At 33.6% G+C, this 23,012-nt stretch overlaps 1 protein-coding gene across 1 annotated transcript in view; it reads left to right on the forward strand.

The window, feature by feature from the left end:
- Positions 1 to 7,281: 7,281 nt before the first annotated feature.
- LOC100371738 (voltage-gated inwardly rectifying potassium channel KCNH6-like) overlaps positions 7,282 to 23,012 on the forward strand; it is a 189,221-nt gene continuing 173,490 nt past the window's right edge. The window contains exons 1-2 of the mRNA XM_085501340.1: positions 7,282 to 7,487; positions 7,717 to 7,947. Of these exons, the coding sequence (XP_085357466.1) occupies positions 7,412 to 7,487; positions 7,717 to 7,947 (307 nt within the window). The 5' untranslated portion in view covers positions 7,282 to 7,411. The remainder of the gene's footprint in view (positions 7,488 to 7,716; positions 7,948 to 23,012) is intronic.

Raw genomic sequence — 23,012 nt, forward strand, 5'->3', positions numbered from 1 at the left:
GAGTTCATTTTGAGATTTTGTTTTACAAGCACCAGTGCTTAAAAATAATTTGATGTGTACACCATGACATTGAAAATACCTTTCTTTTAAATCTATTTGGTGAAAAGCTTAATCGGAATCCATAATAGCCAATCGTTAAAAACTCTACCTGGTGTGGTTGATGTGGTTTCGACATTTACCAACCCTGTTAATCGTTGCGGAAACACTCCTGCAGAAGTTCAACTTACGATTTTCAGGTCGAAGAGCTGTGTGCATGCAAACGAATCCACGACTTTTGATGAAAAATGAGGCTAATTATTCATTCAAAGTTTATTTTCCCTTCAATCGAAAATTATGGTAAATTTTAGAAATGTTTCAGTTCAATTCAAAAGAGATGTGAATTAGCTATTCCGTTGGGACTGGATGTTTTCTAAAAATAATGCACCTCAAATTCAGATAAGACTAAACACATTCAGCATACAATATACGATAATGCTTCCAATGACAGTGTTTATCTAAATTATCTTGAAATTTTATTTTGCCAACATTTGAACTGCGAGTGTAATAATTGTAGTGCAACATATTATTAAATTATCATATAAATCAATAATTGGCCTCGTATCTTTCTGAAAATCCGAATACAGATGTCAAATAAACATTTTTTTTATTTAGTTTTAGAAGATGCATAACAAAATATCGACTGCAAAGATGTTCACCTGTACTCAGAAAATAATAGATGAGTCTCATTATTTGAGATTTTTAATGATTTACGATTATTACAATTTAAACTAACCACACTACCGTAAATTATTAAGTATGCGTCAAAACCAAATTGTCTCCTGAGATGATTAACTTTCGTTTAGATTGTCCAAATGTAACGAATAACGATTGCAACAATATTAAAGCAGGAGGGTCGTCACCTGCGCACGCGCGGGAATTGAGTCCCAAACGACGATAACGACACACGCTAAAAACGCAAAGGCTTATGGGTAGACGCTTGTTTGTAAACAATGAAGCGCTATGGTCATCTGGCGCGTGCGTAGGTGACGACTCCTCCGCTTTAAATGAAATTAAGCTTGGAAATAAAATAAATTCGGAGAAAACACCAAAGGTAGATCGTTGTTTCGTGTATTCGTAAAGGTCCAAATATGTAGCAGGCAACGAGACAAACACGGGACATATAATTATTGAGACGATTTATATCAACATGTATACGATAATTATGTCATTCTGTTTCATGGGATTCTTGCTAGTTTCTCTGGAATGCAATGACTGTTTCAGTCAGCGCCTACAATCCCATTCAAGGTGGCCAACCAGTTGATTTTCAAACTGGTGCATTTACGTTTTTGGTAACAAAACACCAATTCATGTTGCATCAAGGGATCACCGTCCCTCATGGACGATGGAGGGATGTCACTCTGTGTTTCTAAGTACTGTCGTATTATAAAATGATGGTTACGACTTATGTATGGAGAAACGAAGACTAACTTACAATTGCTATGGATTTCAACATGGTAATGTAAGGTTCAAAACCACGCAATTATGGGGCGAAAAGTGGTCAAATTATTATTGCAATATGGGTTCGGAGAAGTGTGGTTGCAACAAGGCGTGGGTGGTGTTAACGTGATCCTTGGGGTTTTCAAACAAGGCCGTGGGAGTATTGACTGGCAAAACTGGTCTGTAGACATTCACAGCCGCAGCAAATAAGACACGTACTCACTATTTGAAAATCACCTAACCCTCGAGCCTTATCTAACTTTTGTTGAAATCCAGTATTGCTTTTATGGATACACACATCTACCCACTTACTTGAAACTTGGTGCGAGAACAACGTTTTAAGAGCAAACAACATTTTCATTTTTTAATAATCTCGGATGATTGTGTCGAAGACGAATTTCACTTGTTGTTCGTCTGTCCCGTATACAATGAACTGAGGTCTCAATACATCTATATGTTTTATTTTTACCTTTCCCTAATACATATAATCAATATAATTGTCTATTCTTTTGTCAACTAACAATGAAACAATCCCCAGGAATCTAACTCGTTATATTTTCTATGCTATTAAATACAGGAATACAGGAACTGTTGTAAATGTTAATTATTTTAACGCATCCTCTAGCGCGTATTATGATGTATATTTCCCTCTAATATTATACTTCTAGATCAGTCGCTTCTAGTGTTGAATAAAATATATTTATTTATGACGTCAAAAATTACGTATATGGTTAAAAGAAATTTTCAACAAAAATCATACCTTTCATTGGTGGATGACTACAGATGAAAATGATATCGCCATTTTGAACGTCTTCGTGTCATCCATTTACGTCATAGAAGCACTTCTCCACTAGAGGGCGCGATGTTTATGAAAGGTGTATATACCCGAAAGAAATAGAAATATAAAACACTGGAATATAGATATGAAATGAGCACAGTCAGAACTCAGAACATTCGAGATATTCAAAACAGAAATTAAACAAGAAACATAACTGAAGCAACTATAGATAGTAATTTAGAATGAGTTCTCTTTAACTTCGCATTTTTAAATAGACAGAAGCATGGTTACTTTTTTAGTAACCGTGACATAAGAGACCAAAATTAAGTTGAGGGACTGAACAATGCTCTGAATGTGATACATTCGGAACATTACGTAACATTAATTATACAACTTACACTACTGTGTAGATCGGTGCCGTAGACTTTTTTTTTTGCTTTTGATGTTTTTTCAATAAAATAAAATGTTACCTTTCGCCATTGCACACTCCCATAACACATGTATATTATTTTACTAGTAGCTTTTCAGTGAGTGGCTTTCGTGGTATGTGGATTTCGTATCGGGTGGCTTCCGTGGGGAGTAATGCTTTGTCGCAGTAACTGGTCCTTTCGTCGTTGTTGAGAATTAAAGTTTTTATTTTTCTTTAACAACTGGCGCTATAATTTGCCCTTATGATTTGTGTAGGAGTTCCAAAATATAACTCATGCTCTTACAATAAACCTAATAGTATCCCCAACGTCTGTTTGTATGGTAAATCTTTGAAATATGTTTCAGTTATTAAATATCTTGGTTACGTTGTGTCATCTGCTACTTCATCTGCATATAAAAGTAAACTGACTGATGGACTGACTGATTCAGTAAGGGGACCATTAAAACGAACGCAAGACTTTAGTTGGGTGTACATTGAGCGAAGAACTCACAAAATACTACCATGTATGCCTTTTGTAATCAATCTGTGCCACAATTTATTATGATTTATCCTATCGAAAGTTTTCGAGAAGTCGATAAATACTATATACATGCGTCCCCTCTTCTTTGAAAAATATTTTTTGTACAATGGCCTGTAAAGTAAAAATATTGTCAAATGCAGAATATTGCTTCCGAAAACCCACTTGAGCTTCAATAATAATAGCATTCCCAGTGGCCCAATCATAAAGACGCTTGTTCAAAATGCTGGTAAAAATTTTGCTTACAATAGGTAAAAGTGAAATGCCTCTGTAATTATTAACATCGAAACGAGAACCTTTTTTATAAATAGGTTGGATAATACCAAGGAGTGAGCATACATATGATAAAGGACTGTGGAGTGAGAGACTATTTACCTCGGCGATAGCTACGGCAATTGCGACCCGTCGATATTGGCAAGATTCCGGGGAACGCGGTGACCAGTGAGGAGCAAAACGACACAAACCGTGGTTATTTACGAAGGAAATGGATTCATTTTTATTACAGACTTTCGGGGAACAATTATTCGTGATGTAATTCACTCTGGCATGGAAAAAGTCAAGGATAATCAGAGGCGGCGGCACAAAATTTTGCATGAAGGGAGATCTGCTCACCAACCTAGTGCGCCAAAGGCGTCACCTTTCTAGAGCGTCCGGGCATGTCCCCCTTAAAAATGTTCAAATCTAGACTCTCTGAAACGCTATTTCCCAAATAATTTTTCGAGGGGACGACCGCCATCTCTGCCCCGGGCCGCCGCTACTGGTAATTCAATGGCGACAAAGGTAAAAAACATTGTTATGCTACTTACTGTTTTCGCCGTGAAACGACGACGACGTTTTTGAACTTCCTCGCCGATAGCTACGTAAATCGGGACTAATATAAAGTTATCGGAAAGATACCATGGACGGCAGTGACGACCACCAAAACGTAATTGAAGGCAAATAAACACGTGAAGCATAAAACATGTACAAATCGTATCATAAAGTACGGAACTGAACCATTGTTTACCCTGGAGGGGGGACGGAAATTACTCGCTTTTGAGGGGGTCATAATAAGCGAGGATGAAAACTGTGTTTATGCTATGAAAACGTGAAGACCTTGGACGTACTTTTATGTACTTTAGTAACTAAAAAGGCATTTTTTGTTCGATTGCCTAACGTTTTTATGTGCATGTGCTGCAAGATAGATAGACTGGCAAAGTCGGGACTTCATCTTCGCGGTCACGCTAGTTTTCGCGATCACGCTAAAAAGGCTAATTAATTATATATTTTTTGTAAAACAAAAAAAAAAGTCCCGACTTTGCCAGTCTAAAAGTTAGAGTACACATAACTAAGCGGCCGTCTCTCGGCAAATTATTTAGCCCAGGCATTTTCCGTGTCAAACGATCTGTTTTTACTCAATCTGGGAAGTCCGAACCACAGTCACTCTCCTAGTAGAGTGACTGTGTTCGAACTAAATGAAGTACAGAACGACGAAGCTGAAATATCCAAGAACCAGCACATACCACAAATTATATCGCAAAAATGAATATTTGTGGTATATTTTAAGTCTAACCGGACCGGAAGTGGGAATTTGTTACTACTCTAAATATCCAAACATATTTTAATATAAGGTAGTAATAATAATAATAAAAACACCAACAAATAAACAAGAGACTGTATGCAGGTATATCGGTGCCTACTACAAACATGTATACTTTTCAGTTTATTTTATTTTATTGCTAAGGGCTAAAACCATAGATTTTCAATCAAATTATAGTAGCTAAACCCCTAAACATCCGACAACAAGCCTCCGACCCGTCTCTCCCAGAGAGACAATTTCCTTCACGTCGTTAGCTTGGTTCATGCCTAAATGTGTCAGCGGCGGGGGTTGTATCCATTGCATAATGGTTATCATGCAAATGAACGTGCATATAGTATAGTGCAGTCCTTTCATGAAAGACTGTGGTATAACAATGTAAATGACACAGATGTATGGTCGCATTGTAATTTTAGAAGACAGTGATGATATCACCTTGGTGACTGTATCTAATTTAATGCAGTGATTAGCCAATTTGTTTCCGACAAGTCACGGTGACAATAACACATTTTCTATTCTATTCTATTCTATTCTATTCTATTCTATTCTATTCTATTCTATTCTATTCTATTCTATTCTATTCTATTCTATTCTATTCTATTCTATTGTTTTGATGGATGATTATCTACACTAATTTTGTTTGATCACGCAATGTCTCACCATTTCAATGGTTGATATGATAACCATGGGCGTATTTCGACCATGATATAACCTTATATCCCAGAGGACAATGGTCAATTGTATAATTGTGTTCCGAAAATATATAAGTCTGGCTGTTGTTATTCAATATATGAGGTGTAGCAACTGATTGCTTTGTGTAAAGACTTTATAGAAGTGTAATGCTTTGTGTTCCTTTGTATTCCAGGTGTATTGTACTGATTGTATCAGGTCTCTTCCAATACATAATGGGGGTGTTGTTCTGAATCAATTTGTTTGTATTATTTTTTGTATTGATAATGGATTGTAATATAATAATCTCCAAGAGTATAAAAATTAAAAAAAATTCTATTGATCATCTTTAATTTGTTAGTATGTTATACTCGATTATACTACTCATGTACACGCAATGAGGCGCAAATTTGCCAGTATTTGCCAGGTGTCTTCATTATGAGAAATACTGTTGATTGGTTTGTTTTTTGTATGATTTTTGCAATAAAATAAAATATTATGTGAGTGTATAAATGGCGAAATACGCCTTACCACAAAGGCTGGATCACCGCGAAAGCCGGCTTTCGCCATATAATATTTTATACTGTTGAAAAAAATATAATTATGTAAACAAGCAAATATTCTCTAGTGTATTCGGTTTACTCAACGATGTAAATAAATAAATAAATAAATAAATAAATAAATAAATAAATAAATAAACAAACAAAAAAACAAAAAAACAAACAAATAAACAAATAAATAAATAAATAAATAAATAAATAAATAAATAAATAAATAAATAAATAAATAAATAAATAAATAAATACTAGTATTATAGGCTGTGCCCTCATCAGTGTTTGTTTGAAACATTGCATCCGTGTTTGAGTCACAGCCGCAGTATGGCGTCGAAACACATGAATGAAACCGTCGCATGGTGCCCACTTCAGAAACGTCGAGATGCAACGACTGTGACGTTCTAAATATAAATATACGTGAGACTGATACTATTGTCAACTGGAGTGTACCGGCTTAAGCCATGAACACACCGATACTTGAGATATGCTGTGCTGCATTCGCCACGGACCACGGTGATGTGGGAACCCCGGAGATCCCTCGATTCACCAATCACCACTCAATTGGCTAACGCACAGTCACTCTATAGAGGGACCGTGGCTATCGTCACCTTTGTTCTAGGACGGACTCATTAGCACACCATTGTCTCTGCTTTACACGACGGGTGTTGTTCGCATGACACCGATAGTCATACGTCATGTCCATGCGTCATTTCCATGGTAATATTTGTATCTTTATACAGATGTTCTTTTAGCATTTCCCCAATTTACATATTTGGACATACGACAAAGATCGAAAATAGATAAAAGTTGCTAGGATCGATATAATTACCGAGGAATACGACTAATAATTCCACTTTGTACAAATTATTATGATTGAAGTCAATATGTCCCGTTCATCCAGACTACAGAGAAGTAAATCAGAATGCGATACAGTATCACGCAATAGAAGGGTTTGACAAAAATGTGCATTGACATAATTGAGCGACATTCCACAAAATATTATTAATCAAAAATGGATTGTTATTACTGTGATCGAAAAAGCAACCAAACCAGCAGTAATGTAGCACAGCTCACAAACCATTAGAACTATCAATCAGGGAGCTATATTGCTAGTTCGGTTGCTTGCTCGTTCACATTAAAAGTTATCAAATACAATATAACAATTTTCATATATAAATTCCTATCATTTATACGATCGCAAAACTTTCACTTTCCGCCAGAGGTGGCGCATGTTGCTTGCCTCACTCATCATACAATCTCAATTGTTGAATGTACGTGAAGTGGTCCAGGGGGAGGAAATACAAAAATAAGAATAGCCTTGCTGTACACTGAACATGAAAATACACTGTGTATCTTTGGTTCAAATGTTGTATTCGCATGCTATACTCTTGCCGCGGAAAATATCATAAAAATGCCGGTGAGACGGGGCCATGTTGCCCCTCAGAACACATTCATCGACACAATAATTCGAAAATTCGACGGTCAAAGTGAGTATCCATGACGTTTCTTAGATATTTCTTTAATTTTGTACTCGTTGACGGCCCATGAGCGCTCGATCAGCCGACGATCGATTTCAAAATAGACAACATTGCAGCTAGCTTGAACACCATCGGCGATTCAGCCAAGATTGAACTTTTTATTACGATCGATCTTCATTAGTATTATTTTAATTTTCACCAAATATCTACATATAATATGTGTTCGTATTTGTAACAGATCGTAACTTCGTGATCGCCAACGCCCAAGTGGAGAACCGCTCGATTATTTTCTGTAACGATGGCTTTTGCGAACTCTGTGGATATTCTCGGGCAGAGGTTATGCAGCGTCCCTCGTCGTGCGATTTCCTGTACGGAGTTAAAACTAGCGAGCCGGCTGTCTTGCAACTCAAGTCCGCGTTGCATGGAAAAGAAGAAAAGCAAGTGGAAGTACTGTTTTACCGGAGAGACGGTAGGTTACTTTAAACCGTGTCTGTTTTGACAATGTATCAGAGCTTTGATTGATTGAAAGACGAGGTTGTTCCGGACCGTCTCAAATATGCCCCACCTACTGATCGACGGTGCGCTCTAACACCGCTCCGTCATGTCGAATTCGCGTTAATGGAAAGTGTATTTAAAATGACAACAATCACAAACCACATTGAACTCAGTGTTTACAAACAATATTCTTGAAAGCAACAACTGAATTACTCACAGAAGAAATAAAATGCTGCGATGTGACATAGCGTAGCTCAACGGTTAAAATTGAAATAACAAACAAATATCGGTAAACATAAATAAATACATTTCAACCCGTAAGTTTTGTATTGCTTTTCACAATTGGGTTTTGAACTATTGTATATTGGTACGCCCACGTCTTTTGAACGAATTGCTTATTTAGAACTGTCAAATACCAATGTGGAGTAAAATTCACTTCCACTTGCTGCTCGTGGACTCCTGCCATTAATTGAAATTGTGTGAAAACCGAAACCCTGCTCTCAGTCAGAATCCACTCTGCACACTGTAGGCACTTGCTAGAGTATGAACATTTTTCATTCTACAAAAAAACATTCCAATATTACAGATGTCTGTGTACTATCAGTCAAAATAATAGTTGCAAGCACTTTGTTTTTTATGGGTTAGTTTTAGTAGATTAAATAGGCACAGAGCTTGTTTATAGTGCATTTGATAATTCCTAGTGTGAATCTATGAACTGTGTTATGCACCATTGAATCGTAATTGTGGGGGAACGGTTATATAGAAAAGTACCCTACAAGGTTTCAAGTACGTGTTAAAGAACAAACAATCAAAGTAAACACAAATACATTGTGTCTTTGTGTGGGGGTAATTACAACAGTTATATCATTTTAAAACAAACAAACACACACACACATACAGATATGATATTTCTGTTGGTACTCAGTCATGCATTGTTTTATAAAGAGTAAATACCATATTTGCTCCATTAGTATCGCATTTAAATAACAGGTCTTTCCATGGATAAAAGACAATTTTTGTAAATTGTTATAGAACACTTGAAACTACTGTTTTGTAAACATTTAGAAAAAAAAAACTTTGTCATTTGCATTTCATTAAAAATCAAATAAGTCATATTGGCTATATATAGTTGGGAGGGGGAATTAAAGCATATGCTTAGCACAGCAAATGTAATCTCTTCCAATAAACATTTACTCCCCTTCCCTAAACAGAAATTTGCAAGTGCAAAAAATAAATGTAACCAATGTAAATGTAAACAACAACAAAACTCAAAATTGAAAACCACCTTTTACCCTCTCCTCCTAATTGCAAAGCACACAAAAACCTTACTTGTGTTTATCGCCTATTGTAACTATCTGCACCCCCCTATATTGCTCAAATGCTGACAGACTGATATATACACACACACACGCGCACATACGGAAGCACAACTCGTTGACAGAGACTTACAATGAACATATCATAGATTCTAACAAAAATAAACGCTAAAGTCTTTACATATGCTTTACTTGGCTACTCCAAAAAATAAACATTCCTCTGTTACTGCCCGCAACCTACTTGTGTGTGAAGTGTTAATTTTTGAGTGGATTTTAAGTAAATTTACGACCATATTTCAAGGACTACCTTCAAGGTCATTGCGAAATGATGATACTTTTTTGGAATTATCTTCAATAGGTAAATACAAAAATAATTCAAACACAAATTCTGATTGGTTCCCTGCAACAAATATTATATATCATTTTCACATCTGTTTTTCATGTCTATTTACGCCAGCGTTAAAGGGCTGAAATATGGCAGAGTTCAAGCCCTTTTGTCAGTGCTGGCGACCATTCACAACGGGCATTGCACTAACGGGCATTAGCATACTAAACTGAATATGTGGTTTATGTATTCCAAAGGAGGTGCTTGCAATGTGAGTCAAATTACCAACAAATTTAACATCTTGTACAAAATTACCATCAAAAATTCTAAAAATTTTGTTGAAAATGTTGGTATAAAAAAATTAAGGCCATCAACGAGTCAGTGTGAAATTTATCACTGATAACTAATTATCATAAATTGTTAAGTCTGTCTCGTAAAATACAAGTATTTAATGGAATTATTGATAGATAATATTAATCCTGTACAATTTGTTGAAGTATCTGATCTTCTGTAGAGTAGAAACTCAGATATTTAGTGCCCCTGCTGTTATATGCTTGGATGTAATCTTAAATGCACGTTAAAAATTCAGACACAAATCAAAATATGTGCTATGCCCGAGTGTTGGTTTGCGTCACACGCATGCAGTACATATTTACTATGATTTAATCTAGTATTTACCTTGCCGTGTAATCAATGTTATATACTTGCTTAACTATTAGATATATAGATATACGTGTTCTTTTTAGGTTTACTTATATGCTTCGTTCATTTGCCGCTGTGAACATTGCTTTAGTATGCATTGAATTGCAACAGTCGCAGGGTTTGCTTTAAATTGCTTTTTGTCGCTTATCGTTAGAAGGTTGTTGTCCAGTAGTGGGTCTCTTTCAATTGAATTTTGAACTGCAGAGTTGTCTATCAAGTTACACACCTCCCATGTATGTATTAAAATTAATTATGAATGAAAAGAACAATTTGAATTTGGTTGTGTGGGCTTAAAAGATGCATCTCCTGGTGATACACCTTGAATTTCAATATTTAGTGTCTATTGCATGGATTTGATACCTTGGTATTAAATTATATGTCTGTGCATATCTCAGATCTGAGCGATGATTGTTTTATTATTTAACACAATAACTAATAATTGAATATTTATGTATTACCGCGTTACTCGCTGAAAGCCGTGGAAGCCGAAATAGATGGGGAAAAAAGCTTCAGCAAGTGACGTGTTGTGGACAGAAATTTTATTTGAAAATAAAAAAAAATAAAATAAAAAAAAAATTTTTTAAAACATTATTATTAGATAATCAAAATATGGTATTGTCATGTTAGTCCATTAACTCCAATTTGTCTATTGTGCTGAGCATTTTCTGTTTATTACGCTTGTAATCAACCATACAGAGCAGAATTTTGTGTTGTTGAAAACATGCTCTGTCATACATTGCAACCAAAACGTGTTGTCATTCTTGACTATAACTGCTGACAGGAAAGCGATGACAGATGGAAAGCAATGGTGCATGAGATAAGGTGGGTGGAGTGGGCTCAGCTAGACTATGGAAAATTGATATATAAAAGACTTGAGTTATTAAAAAAGTCATTTGTGTATCAATTAACAAACAATAATATTACATGTACCTATATATAGTAAATGTCATGGATCAAAACCCTTATGAAGTACGGCATGCTTACTGTATACCGAAATTTTAACTTTATGGATTATTTTCTGTCGCTATAAAATGCATCAAAACCAGTCAAGTGAACTAATGAGTCATTTAAAAATTCAGCGATATTAAACGACCACACCTTATCTATGTCATGTATTCAGATATTATTAGCTCAATATTAAAATTGAACCCAAGAGGTTGAAGTTCAGGTGGAAACCAATGACGCATTAAAAAATGAAAAAAAAAAAATGTAAACAACGGTTTTAAAAAAGAATCGAATTGGCTTAATTTAAATCCTGCTTTCAGTAGTTGAATGATGTCTGTCAAATACTACATTTCCTGTCGTATACTAGATTGTTTTGTAATTATGACACACTGTATTGTGCTCCGTGTAACATGTATGGTTAATATTCTTTACGTAATACTAGTTCCCATCAGGTACATGTATAAATTTTTCACTAACCTGAAACACATTGAATTATCGGAATTTTTACATTTTGTCTTTATTATGATTGGCGTTTATTGCGTGCTGGTTTACCATGTATTTAGGTTTGGTGTGACAGAGATAGATGATATAAACATTATAACATATTTACACCTGCATTTAGTCTCTTCGGAATCTATGTCATATATATATAGGTCATGGAAGCCGTGTTTACATGCTAGAATTTTGAAAAATATCATTTTTTTTCAGATTTGTATATTGAATATAACTTGATCTACAAAGTATAGTATATATGTTGTACATGTCCATCAATTATTCTTATCAATTTTTTCTATAGAGATATTATTAAATATAAACTTTTGGAAATGTTTTTTTTTTTAAATATTAATATTCTAAAAATTATGATTTAATAATTATTCCATATTCCTGTTGGTTTTTTATCTTGCGTATAAATGTATATCTCGACAGTAACGTAATACAAGACAGACCTAAAAAAAAAAAATGACGAATTGTAGCAAATGTCACGAATCGTCACATAGCGTATTTGAGACGTTAACATGAAATAGTACACCATCATGACAACAGTTTTTCAGTTTCATTTTTTTCGGACAAGTTAAATATGTGCATGTGATACAAATATATTCCTAAATATTTCCACTTAATATGATGATGAAGCAGACATTCTTGATTTCTGCCCGAGTAGCGTCAATCATCATCTCGGTTAAAATAAGAGCACCGGCAGTAATCACTTATATTTGCTGACATTAACCAAAGAGAAAATATCATGAGGTTATATATAAATATCAACTACGCTTTGCTGTTATCAGACATTTGGCTCGTCGCCACGTATGAAAAAAGCACCTTTGATTTCTTCATTTGTCGTCACCATAGCCGACGTATGGCCAGATTCATGCCTACTAATTATAGTTATTAAAGCCTGTAGGCTGTGTGCGCTTATTCACTACGCAGATCTCTGTCAATGTAGTTTATACAGGTACTTGCTTGATTCATCAGTTCTCAGCTCGGGAGATCAAACTGCAGGAGTTTATAATAAATGAGTGCGTATAAGTTGACAAACACGTACATGCTGGATGCGTGGATATGTATCGAAAATATTCAGTTTTATATTCACTAGTGGAAATTGATATGATCTGAATATTTGTAATGTACATCAACACTAACTGTCAACAAAAATATAGCACTACTACATGTAGCACATGAAAATAGGCTTGTATTGCGTTAAATTGACACATACAGGAGTGCATATTTTATTTGACGCCACTCATACACATTACCTAATGCGTAAAGAGAGTCCAGCCCCGAGCCTAAAATAGATTTTCTTATCTGTATATATTTCTGGTGACTTAGAAAACCACTTAAAAGCCTTGCGTATAACATGTTACTTTTTTATTTTCATTTCCCTGACTGCTGGAGATTACGCTTAAGAACATCACTTAGGGGAGATTATTTCATGTACTTTTAAAGATAATGAACTTGTACTGATACCATGCAACATGTCGGTGTGTGGCCATTATTGCTGTGGTTATCTGTTCATAGTCACTGCCATCGTCATAAAATTCAGTGTACCTCATGAACTAGATCGCATATGTAATTTACACTGAGGGTATGATAATCAAGCTTGTAGTGGCCATTTTATTTTATTTTTACCTAACTGGAAACACATTTTTTAACCGAATGAAAATAAATCTAGGTGTAAACATGTTGGAGAGTTTATATTTCAAGATTTATCGTACAAGGAATGTTTAAAGTGAAGATATCATCACGTATTTGGTTGTTATGAAAATAACATAAATATTTCAACTGTGTCCTACAACCTTTTATTTTTATTGTTGCAATGCATACTACAGAATCCAACGTTATTTGTTTTACAGTAGTAGAATTATAACACACGGCATTTAATTCCAGATTGTAGTACCTCGATCAACTAAACCTTTAGTATTCAAACACCATATGTTTGTGCGTATGTTTGTACAAATAGAAAACTTAACAGTGTAAAGTGTAGGCTCATTTTCGGCACGCAACTCTGTATCCATATAAAACATATTAACAGTGTAAATAACATTATATTATTTGAAATCTATTTAAATGTTAAATATGATTTATATATGTTAAATATGATTAAATATGAGTGTTTATAAATGGCCAGCCATTTCTGGTTACACAATGTAGGTATGTCTTGAATGACGTAACGTCATTGGTATGATTTCTATAATTTCATGTTGTGTATTCACATAGCGACTAAGCGTACATATGACCATTGTTTTTTTAAGTTATCCCGTGAGACATTAAGATTAATAAACTCAGACATTAGGCTGCCAACAAATTAACCCTTTATCTACCAAAGTCAACCTTTGTCACCGTTCACAAACTAAATCCATATACTAGTATTTTTTTTTTTTCAATAATTTTAATCAAAACATAAAACCAATGGAAAATCATGTCCATTAGATCCTGGATATACAAAGCATTTATAAAAAAAATGCACCGAAATTTGTTTGAAAAAAAATTATAGTTAATGGATTACAACAATTTTAACAATTATTTTGATTATTTATCCCGTTTTCATTGAACACAAATATACTTATACGGTTGCAGGATTATACGTTCAGAGTTTGCCTTTCAACACACCAACTATATTTTCCCCATGTTGTTATTTTCTGCTGTTGGGTTGCATACAGTATATGCATAATGATATGATACATCAATTACCATGTGTTAATAATTCACAAGTGTGACATGATCTGTGTACCAGTATCAGTCAGCAAAATGATCCTCCCAAGCGCAAGAGAAATCCAATTATTGTTCTACAGCTGTTGGTTATATTATGTACTTGTTACAACTTCATTTAAATATGCAGTCATCATTCTTAGATAATTGTTGTGTACTATTAGGGCAGAAAAAAAAAGTTTTACTTCTCGTCTCAGTAAAATTGCAATGATGCAGTTTTAAATTTTTTTGGGGTAGTTGTATTATGTAATACCAAATCTGTTTTTCACATTGGTAAATAATAATTCTGTGTTTTGTATTTTTCGCTATGTAACTATTTAAATTTTCTTCTCTGGGGAGAATTTTATGTATTCTCAATATTAAAACTAAAATAATCTAAACATGTATTAAAGGTTGTTGTGAATTGACAAAACATCTTCTAAAACAAAAAAACAAATATTTTCCCCATTCTACCATATGAAGCACAGTTCACTAGTACATGTACACCCAATTTATAAAATAATAAAATATGCGAGGTCCAGGATTTAAACTTAAGTATATGATTTAAAAGAAGCAAAATCCTTTTTTGGGGTGGGGTAATTATTGTTGTGAACGGATTTACCGGTAGTGTCAAACATTTTTTCATTATACCACAAGTCACTATTATCTTTGAACCCGGCAACAGGAAAGTTATCCCTATCAATGCTATATGTATTCTGGATATGCCTTCTCCCACAAGTCTATTTGTCCGACATTTAGTCTTGAAAAAATCAATTTTTTTTAAATAACTGTTATTATATTCTGCTTTATTTTAATAAGTAATAGTTAAAGGCGGATAATCGGTAAGGGTTTACATCTAGGGTGATAAATGAAGATCTCGTGAAATCACATGATAAATTGAAATTTTTTAAAATATTGATGAACAAATTAAGTTTTAAACAATCTATGAATGAAATGAGTGTGAATATAAAGATGTTTCTGACACTGTGAGTGAGTGTGTTCAACAGAGATTCTGTCAAATCTTCATAAATTAAGTTGTAAATTGCCCAAATATTTATTTAATGTACCGTACTGGAGATAATCATTTAGGGTCATGTGACCTTGGCTACTGGTCAAGTATAATGTTGACACTATTGAAGTATGTTTACAAAGTTCCTGAATTTATCTTTAATGATTTCAGTGTGATCTTCATAATTTATTTCATGGTTATACGAGTCTATAATTTTTAATAAGCTGTTTAATTTTAAGTTGCCTAGCAATTGTCACTATTTGACGATTAAAATGATGATGGCAGTTGGGATGAAACAATTGAAATTGAAGCGTTTTACTGCATTTGCCTTTGCCTGTATCTTTGTTTACATTTTCGCAATTGATTTAATCATTGATACATGTTAATTATGCATCAAATATGCGGTATTATTGAAAGTGTTTTATCCACTCTACTTGGAAAACTAATCTTTTCTAAATTTCTAGACATTGTGAATTAACCACATGAATATGTCAGAAATGAAATACTGTAGAATACTTTATTTTCGCTTGAAATTTATTTTCGCCATTTTCGCTGAAGGGATGATTCCGTGAAAATAAAATCCTGTGAATATACTTTATTCCCTATATTTCACATTAAACTCATCAAAAATCAGTGAAAATAAATTCCATACAAAAAGCCCAAAAAGCCTTTTCAGCGGAAAATAAAGTATTCAACAGTAATTGATTTCATTAATCCTTTCAGCACCAAAGTTAATTTTCATAGTCTTTCAAAAATGTTGATCAAACTTTGTAGTCAAATGAGGTATTATGCTAATTTTGCCCAAAATTAATAAAAAAAATATAGAAAAATGCAAAAAAATAGGCAAAATGTTGAATCAAAATTTTGGCAGAATACACTAATGTTTCATTAGTCATGTAATGATTAGATTGATTCCAAATTTTACTTCTATTCTGAATAACTGGAATCCTTATTTGGGGATAAATAGATCCATCTATGGGTTAAATTAATCCTCACTATTGCAATCCCTGCTGAAAAACATATGTAGCAGCTTAATGATCAGATAATTATAGCAAGTTTTCTGTAGAAAATTTTGGTCGTACACCTGTAACAGCCATTCACAATAGACTTATTTAACCTCATATGTATAGTAATAAAATATGAACCTCATTCAAAATAGCTTTACAGTTACAATAAATATGAATTCAATTTTCAATGATTATCTTTTAGTTGCTGCATTTAATTTTCTCATTGCGTAAAAATTGTATTGTGAATGCATCATACTATTCACGTACTTGAATGATAGTACGGAAATAAAACTTGGTTGTGTATTTCTCATATTCTGATTCGCTACTAATAGATGATTTATCATTTCTAGACTTGATTATCGTTTATACACGCAGATTCTAAACATTGTGGCAGCCACTGATTGGCGTCAATTTTCAAACGCTCAGCGCCTCTAATCTGCCAGTGTGGCTTGGTATAAACAAATAAAGACTGGTGCTCTAAGCAGCTGAACAATAACAGTGTCACGAACTCTATGCAGTTCTGCATATTTTATAGGATTTTTCCTGCTTATAGTCATGTTTTATTTCAATCAATCATATCCGCTGAGAGTTTAGAAAATGTTCTGACACCTGCTTTGTGTTATTATTAACCAAAATGTGCTATAAACTGTGTGTGCTTGGCTGCATATAGATGAGAATTCACCCCCCCCTCCCCAACCTTTCCAATGCATTTTAAGTAATAAAATATTGTAGCTCTGATTATGTCAAAAGATTCAGATAGCAATATCATGAAAGAAATATCAAAATGTACCTACTCCATGCATATACCAGCGCTATTGTCATCATCAGCAACTCATACTAGCTGCAATACATTTTCGAGAATATCATTAAAATTATAATTGGGCTACCAGTACATGTTTGAGTAACTGTACTCTGTCTAAAGTAGGCCACTACAAAATCCTTCAGGTTTTACAGAAGACTGAATCTTCCTGTTTATTTTAAATGTGAAAATTCACGTTTTGTCATTAGCTATGGCGATGGAGTTGGAAAAATTATTGTTCACATAATAGTAGCCATAACTTGCGAATGCAGTTTCAGTAATCTGATACCCTTTTTTGGCTGGCTATATTTATTATCTATTGCATGCATAATGTTAATAGCAGTATTTTGATTAATGGGGTGTCACGTTAATAGCTGTTTTATGATCATTAATTTGTAGTTTATTGTATCATGTGTTGTTTCTTGATCTGAATATTGTTTCATGTGTTCTCCATGTTCTAGTCGTACATGTAGCAGTAACATGCATGGTTGAGCTGTATCTTCATTTTACTCAGAATAACGATCCCGATATTGAGCAGTTTAATCTTTGATTTGCGAGGTTCTGAAAATATCTACTACCGTAAAATCTGTATTAGAAGCCGCATCCCTAATAGAAGCCGCACCCATTCTTTTTGAACAATTGAGAACCAAAAAATTCACCATTTCTCATACGTGTAGAATAAGATGCTCTAATAGAAGCCGCATCTCCTCTGTTGCATTGTACCATTTTAATAGTAGCCGCGGCTTGTAATACAGATTTAACAGTAGTTATTTTTTGCATATTAATGAATTGTAGCTCAACTGAAGGGTATAAATATTCTATAATTATAATTATACAAGATTTATGTCTTTGAATAAATCTATGCATATTAATTTGGGAATTTGTATATCAGTATATCAATAGAAACAGGAAAATAGTTTGCTTATGAATTATAAATTTGTCTCTCAATTATTAAATACATAAATTTCAATTTTTCCTCAAACATTCTATTGTGTACTATCAAGATAAAATAAAAAAAATAATAGAAAATATGGTGCATATGGAATTATTATATTTTGCGGTTAATGAGACTAAACTCAACCAGCATTAAAGATTTACAAATTTCATTAATGAAAAAATTTCTCAAATAAGTATTAACTCTATAAATTAATTAATCAAACTGCTTTTTGCTTTGCCTTTAATCTATAATTCAAGTGTTAATTATTGTATTAGTTATTGAAAATTCATATCTGTGTAATTAATTAAGGCATTTAGCTGCGTGTTCCCTTGGGAATTAGGAAATAAAATTAACATGTTTTGAAGGTTATATCTCAGATTGAACAATACATGTATTCTTATGTGTTTAGTGTCTCACAAGGAGAAAAAAAAAATGTTAGTTAGGGGATTATAACTTGGTAACATTTCTCATCATGCTAGGGGAGCCTGTTAGCTGTACATTATAAATTGTATGATACAGAGTATTACTATTAGTCCTGTTTGGACGTAGTCTGTCCAAAAAGTTGGCAACTTATGATTTCATCTCCTGTGTCCGTCTATACCTGTATCTCAGACATGCCTATGCTGATTTTATTCAGACTTCACACCCACATCATACATCATATACACATGCATATTTCATGATTCAATTCAAGATGGCTGAAGGGCAGCCATTTTAGTGCTAAAATTTCATCAAAATCAAGTTTTTCTCAGTCATGCATGGACATATATCATTCAAACTTGATATTTCTATTGAACATAATGGATCCTTGATGAAAATAATGTTTTTTCTCCCAAATTTTATTTAAAATAATTGACTGATGGCCATTTTGTTGATGAGATGGCTGGACTGATCATATTCCAACTTTACACATACATCATGTAACACATCTGTTTCAGAATCTGATTCAAGATGGCTGATCATCATTTTCATGCTGGAAATGCATTATGAATGTCATGACATGGGCTGAATAAAGGAAGGAATCACACAAATAAACTGACTCCACGTTTGACAACGTCTGTCACTTGAATGTAAATTATTATTTGGCTCTGATATTGACATTTACTAAAAACTGGACATGTACTTGTCATTGACAACTTAATTAATCACTAATCATGCGAGAGGAAAATACTTAAAGCGAATATCTTCTATATTTTGTATGCAGCACATGAAGATTCAGTGAAAATAATCATGTTTTTAGTGATAATAATTTCTGGTGAAAATAATGTTACAGATATATGCATAATTAACTAGTAATAACTGTGGTGTGAATATTAATCATAAGGTGTGTATGAAGCACAAAATTTTGAAATCAAAAACACGGACAATGTGATCATCCAGTGAGGTTGTGAATGTGGTTGACAATTTGACCAGTAAACTTCTTTCACAAAATTATTTATATCCATATTTTTTCAAAAAAAAACTTGATCAAAATGCGTAGAAAATAATGTCTATTAACAACATGTAAAAAAAATGTGCAAAATGTTCAAGCTAACAAGAATATTGGGTGATCGAATGTTGTCATTCAAGGGGTTTAGTTCCTCACACAATTATGGTATAACAAAGCTGAAACTATATCATGATTCACAAATCCCATCTCTTAGGAGGCCTGGATTATTTGGATTATGATTTATGGGAATTGGTAGATAATGTTCAGGATTATATTACATATTGTAAAATATGAAGAAAAAAAATGCTAAGTTTAATAATTATGTTGTTTTCACTGTTACAAGCAGTCTATATAAATGTCGCAAGTGGATCTGACTGCATTTCTGAAGGATACTAATCCTACGGGGTTTATAGAAAGCTTTGGATGTATAGAACACACACGCACACACACGCACATTGGTAAAAATAGATGCCAGTTAGCATTCATGTCTTGTGCCGCTGAAAGGTGTCTAAATAAAGAACATTTATCAACAGTCATCTATCAAATATCTGCGGCGGGTTATAAACAATTCACATGCCATGGGCTGTCAATACTTGGTGTCTGTTGCTAGTTTCATTTTCATTTTCATAGAATTTAAATAAATCTATAGTAATAATATGTGCGACTAAAACTACAATTTAGACTCGGACTAAGTCTGTATATTTTCATAATTAAAATTTGTTATATTGTTGATACCCTGTATTCTCCAAAAACTGTAATGCTAGACATGTGACCTAATTTGCATATAATTAGTATGCATGTGATTTCCGCTCACTGCCAGACCCTGCGTTAAATTGACCGTAACAACACAGAACAATTAAAGGTCGTAGTGGTGACAAACATCGTGTGGGATTCAAAAAAAGTATTTTGGGGATATTTCCATGCTTAATAAGGTGCTGTACACATTTGGTCAATTTCGATGAAGTAAGGGTATTCAAATGCAATATTTCCCTGCCTTACGATGCGAGCTACGAAATAAAGGAATTCAAGTTCAAAGTCAAATCATTTGATTTTTGTGGCAGATGTTCGGCATGCGTCTTTCACACAACTCGCAGTTGAACAGAAAATCACCCATTTGCATGGCGCATAAAATTAGTGGTAGCAAGGCATTCAAATATGATATCAAATTGGTTCATACTACATTGTATGTATAGTTATACCTTTACTTTTACATTGTTGTCTTTGTAAAAGCAACTCTCTTACTGTACAAAAATATCATAAAATTCCTCTAGTAACAATGTCTAATAAACTGTTGTTTGATATGATATATTGATGTCGATGAATAATAAACTTACGACACCGTTACAGTACATAAATTCAGTATGAATAGATTTTAGGGCAAGGTGACAGTAGTTTCACTATGTTATTATATTAATAGACATGTATACACTATTAAACTTCATTGTGTTTTTTACAATGTGCTCTGTCTTAATTAGCAACGAATAAAACTATGTATAAATTGTAAGCGCGATAAACACTGCCGAGTTAGTATACTATAGCAATGTGTTTGTTAATCTTTTGTAAGTGTGATAAACATTGGAATTATTAGAGCATTTCTAATATATATAGAGCATTTAGAGCATTTCTATATAGAGCATTTCTCATGTGTGACCCTTTAATATCATATTTATTAAATGAGTGTATATTTTTTCCTATGTTTCGATCCTTCGACGGGGAACTCATTTAAATTACTATGCGAGTATACGATATTGTAGGTTCACGAATTTGATATTGTGTTTACCTTGTTTTTCAGTTTCTGAAGGCTAAAAACACAGTGATAGTAATTTGTGAGCGTGTATTCAGAACATCGTTGAGTATTCTGTCTCATTTGCATAAAAGATCGCCGTTCACGAACCCTGATGCGAAATGTAGTTATTGTTTAGAGTAATCACTTTATTTACGGTTTTAGGATCTAATTTTGGAGTCAATTCAAACTGTGGCTATTACACAATCTATAAAAAAAATTGCTGCTGGACATGGGTGAACAAATTTATGTGCTCAGTAAAGTTGAGGTTGGTTGAATTTGAAATGATATTGTAAACATATGTAGCTTGTTATCAGACATGTTATAGCCACCGTCTGAAACTACCAGAAATATTTAAATTAACAATTCTTGATAATAATAATTCAAGAAATATTGTGTAATACCACGAATATATTGAGATATTGTGATACTCAGCCGTGATGTTAAAAATTCAATTTACTTGCATTGACCAATTGAGTGCCAGCATGCATATAAAAATGACCATACATGTTCTTCTTTATTACGTTGACTCACCATGATGTATGGGCTAAAACTGTAAGTTATATTTAAGGCAGTGGATATTAAAACAAAGATGAGTACCCCCTATACTACAACCTTGTAACCTTGTTTGGCATGCTGTACTTGCAATTATTATTTTTCCTGTGTCTGCAATATAAATAATTTGGATGACGCAAAATGGTGTGAAAATGTAACCTGCATTTAATTTGTTCATTTCTTGTGTCTTGCTGGTAAATTACACTAATTAGTTCAATTTATTCCACTTGAAATTTTTATTTACACCATATTTATAATTATGTATGACGTTGTGACTACCCTTGTTCCACTTCCCGTATTTTGTATCACAGTTCATTTGCTCGACCGTTTCTATGCTCCGCTGTTACCAAGACAAAAATGTATATATGCGCTGTTTTGGTGTTGGGATTTCTCCTGGGCTGGCGGATTTTAATTACATTTGAATGCAGTTGTTGATTTGTCTGTGTTGAAAGGATTTTAAGTTTTGAAGCTTTTTACTGGTATTCAGTATAAATAGCTTAATATGGTTCATTTCACAAATTTAGTGCAATACCCGCTAGGGATGTTTGCCCCACCCAGCTATCTAATGTATTACTTGTGCCTTTGACATATCAGTTGGCTAATACATACGCGAACATAAAACTAATATTTATGCTAATTATATGCAAATTAAGCAACTTAAACTTTAAATTTACCATGTTAATTAAACTAGATGGATGAATGAATACCTGCTAGCTCAGTCTTTGCATCAGTTTTGGTGATTGCTTTTTAGTGAACTGATATTGCCAAGGTCAAAACAAATTCATCTGGATTTATATACACATAGAAAAACAAGTAAGCAGCCTCTCGGCAGAGATAGCTCTGCTGTTAGCAATGCACATTTCAATTAAAGAACTGAAGATATCATCAGAAAATGAACAATATGCATAGTATCAAAGCAACAGGACTTGAGAGAGGTCCACATGTAGTACCTATATATGTAATATCAATGCAATGGGACTTGCTGTTTTCAACAAGAATTTGAAAATATCACTTTTTACCAAAAATGACAAAAATATTTATCAAAA

This window comes from Saccoglossus kowalevskii, chromosome 7 (assembly GCF_978046115.1).
Source record: "Saccoglossus kowalevskii chromosome 7, keSacKowa6.1, whole genome shotgun sequence".
Taxonomy (NCBI): Eukaryota; Metazoa; Hemichordata; class Enteropneusta; family Harrimaniidae; genus Saccoglossus; species Saccoglossus kowalevskii.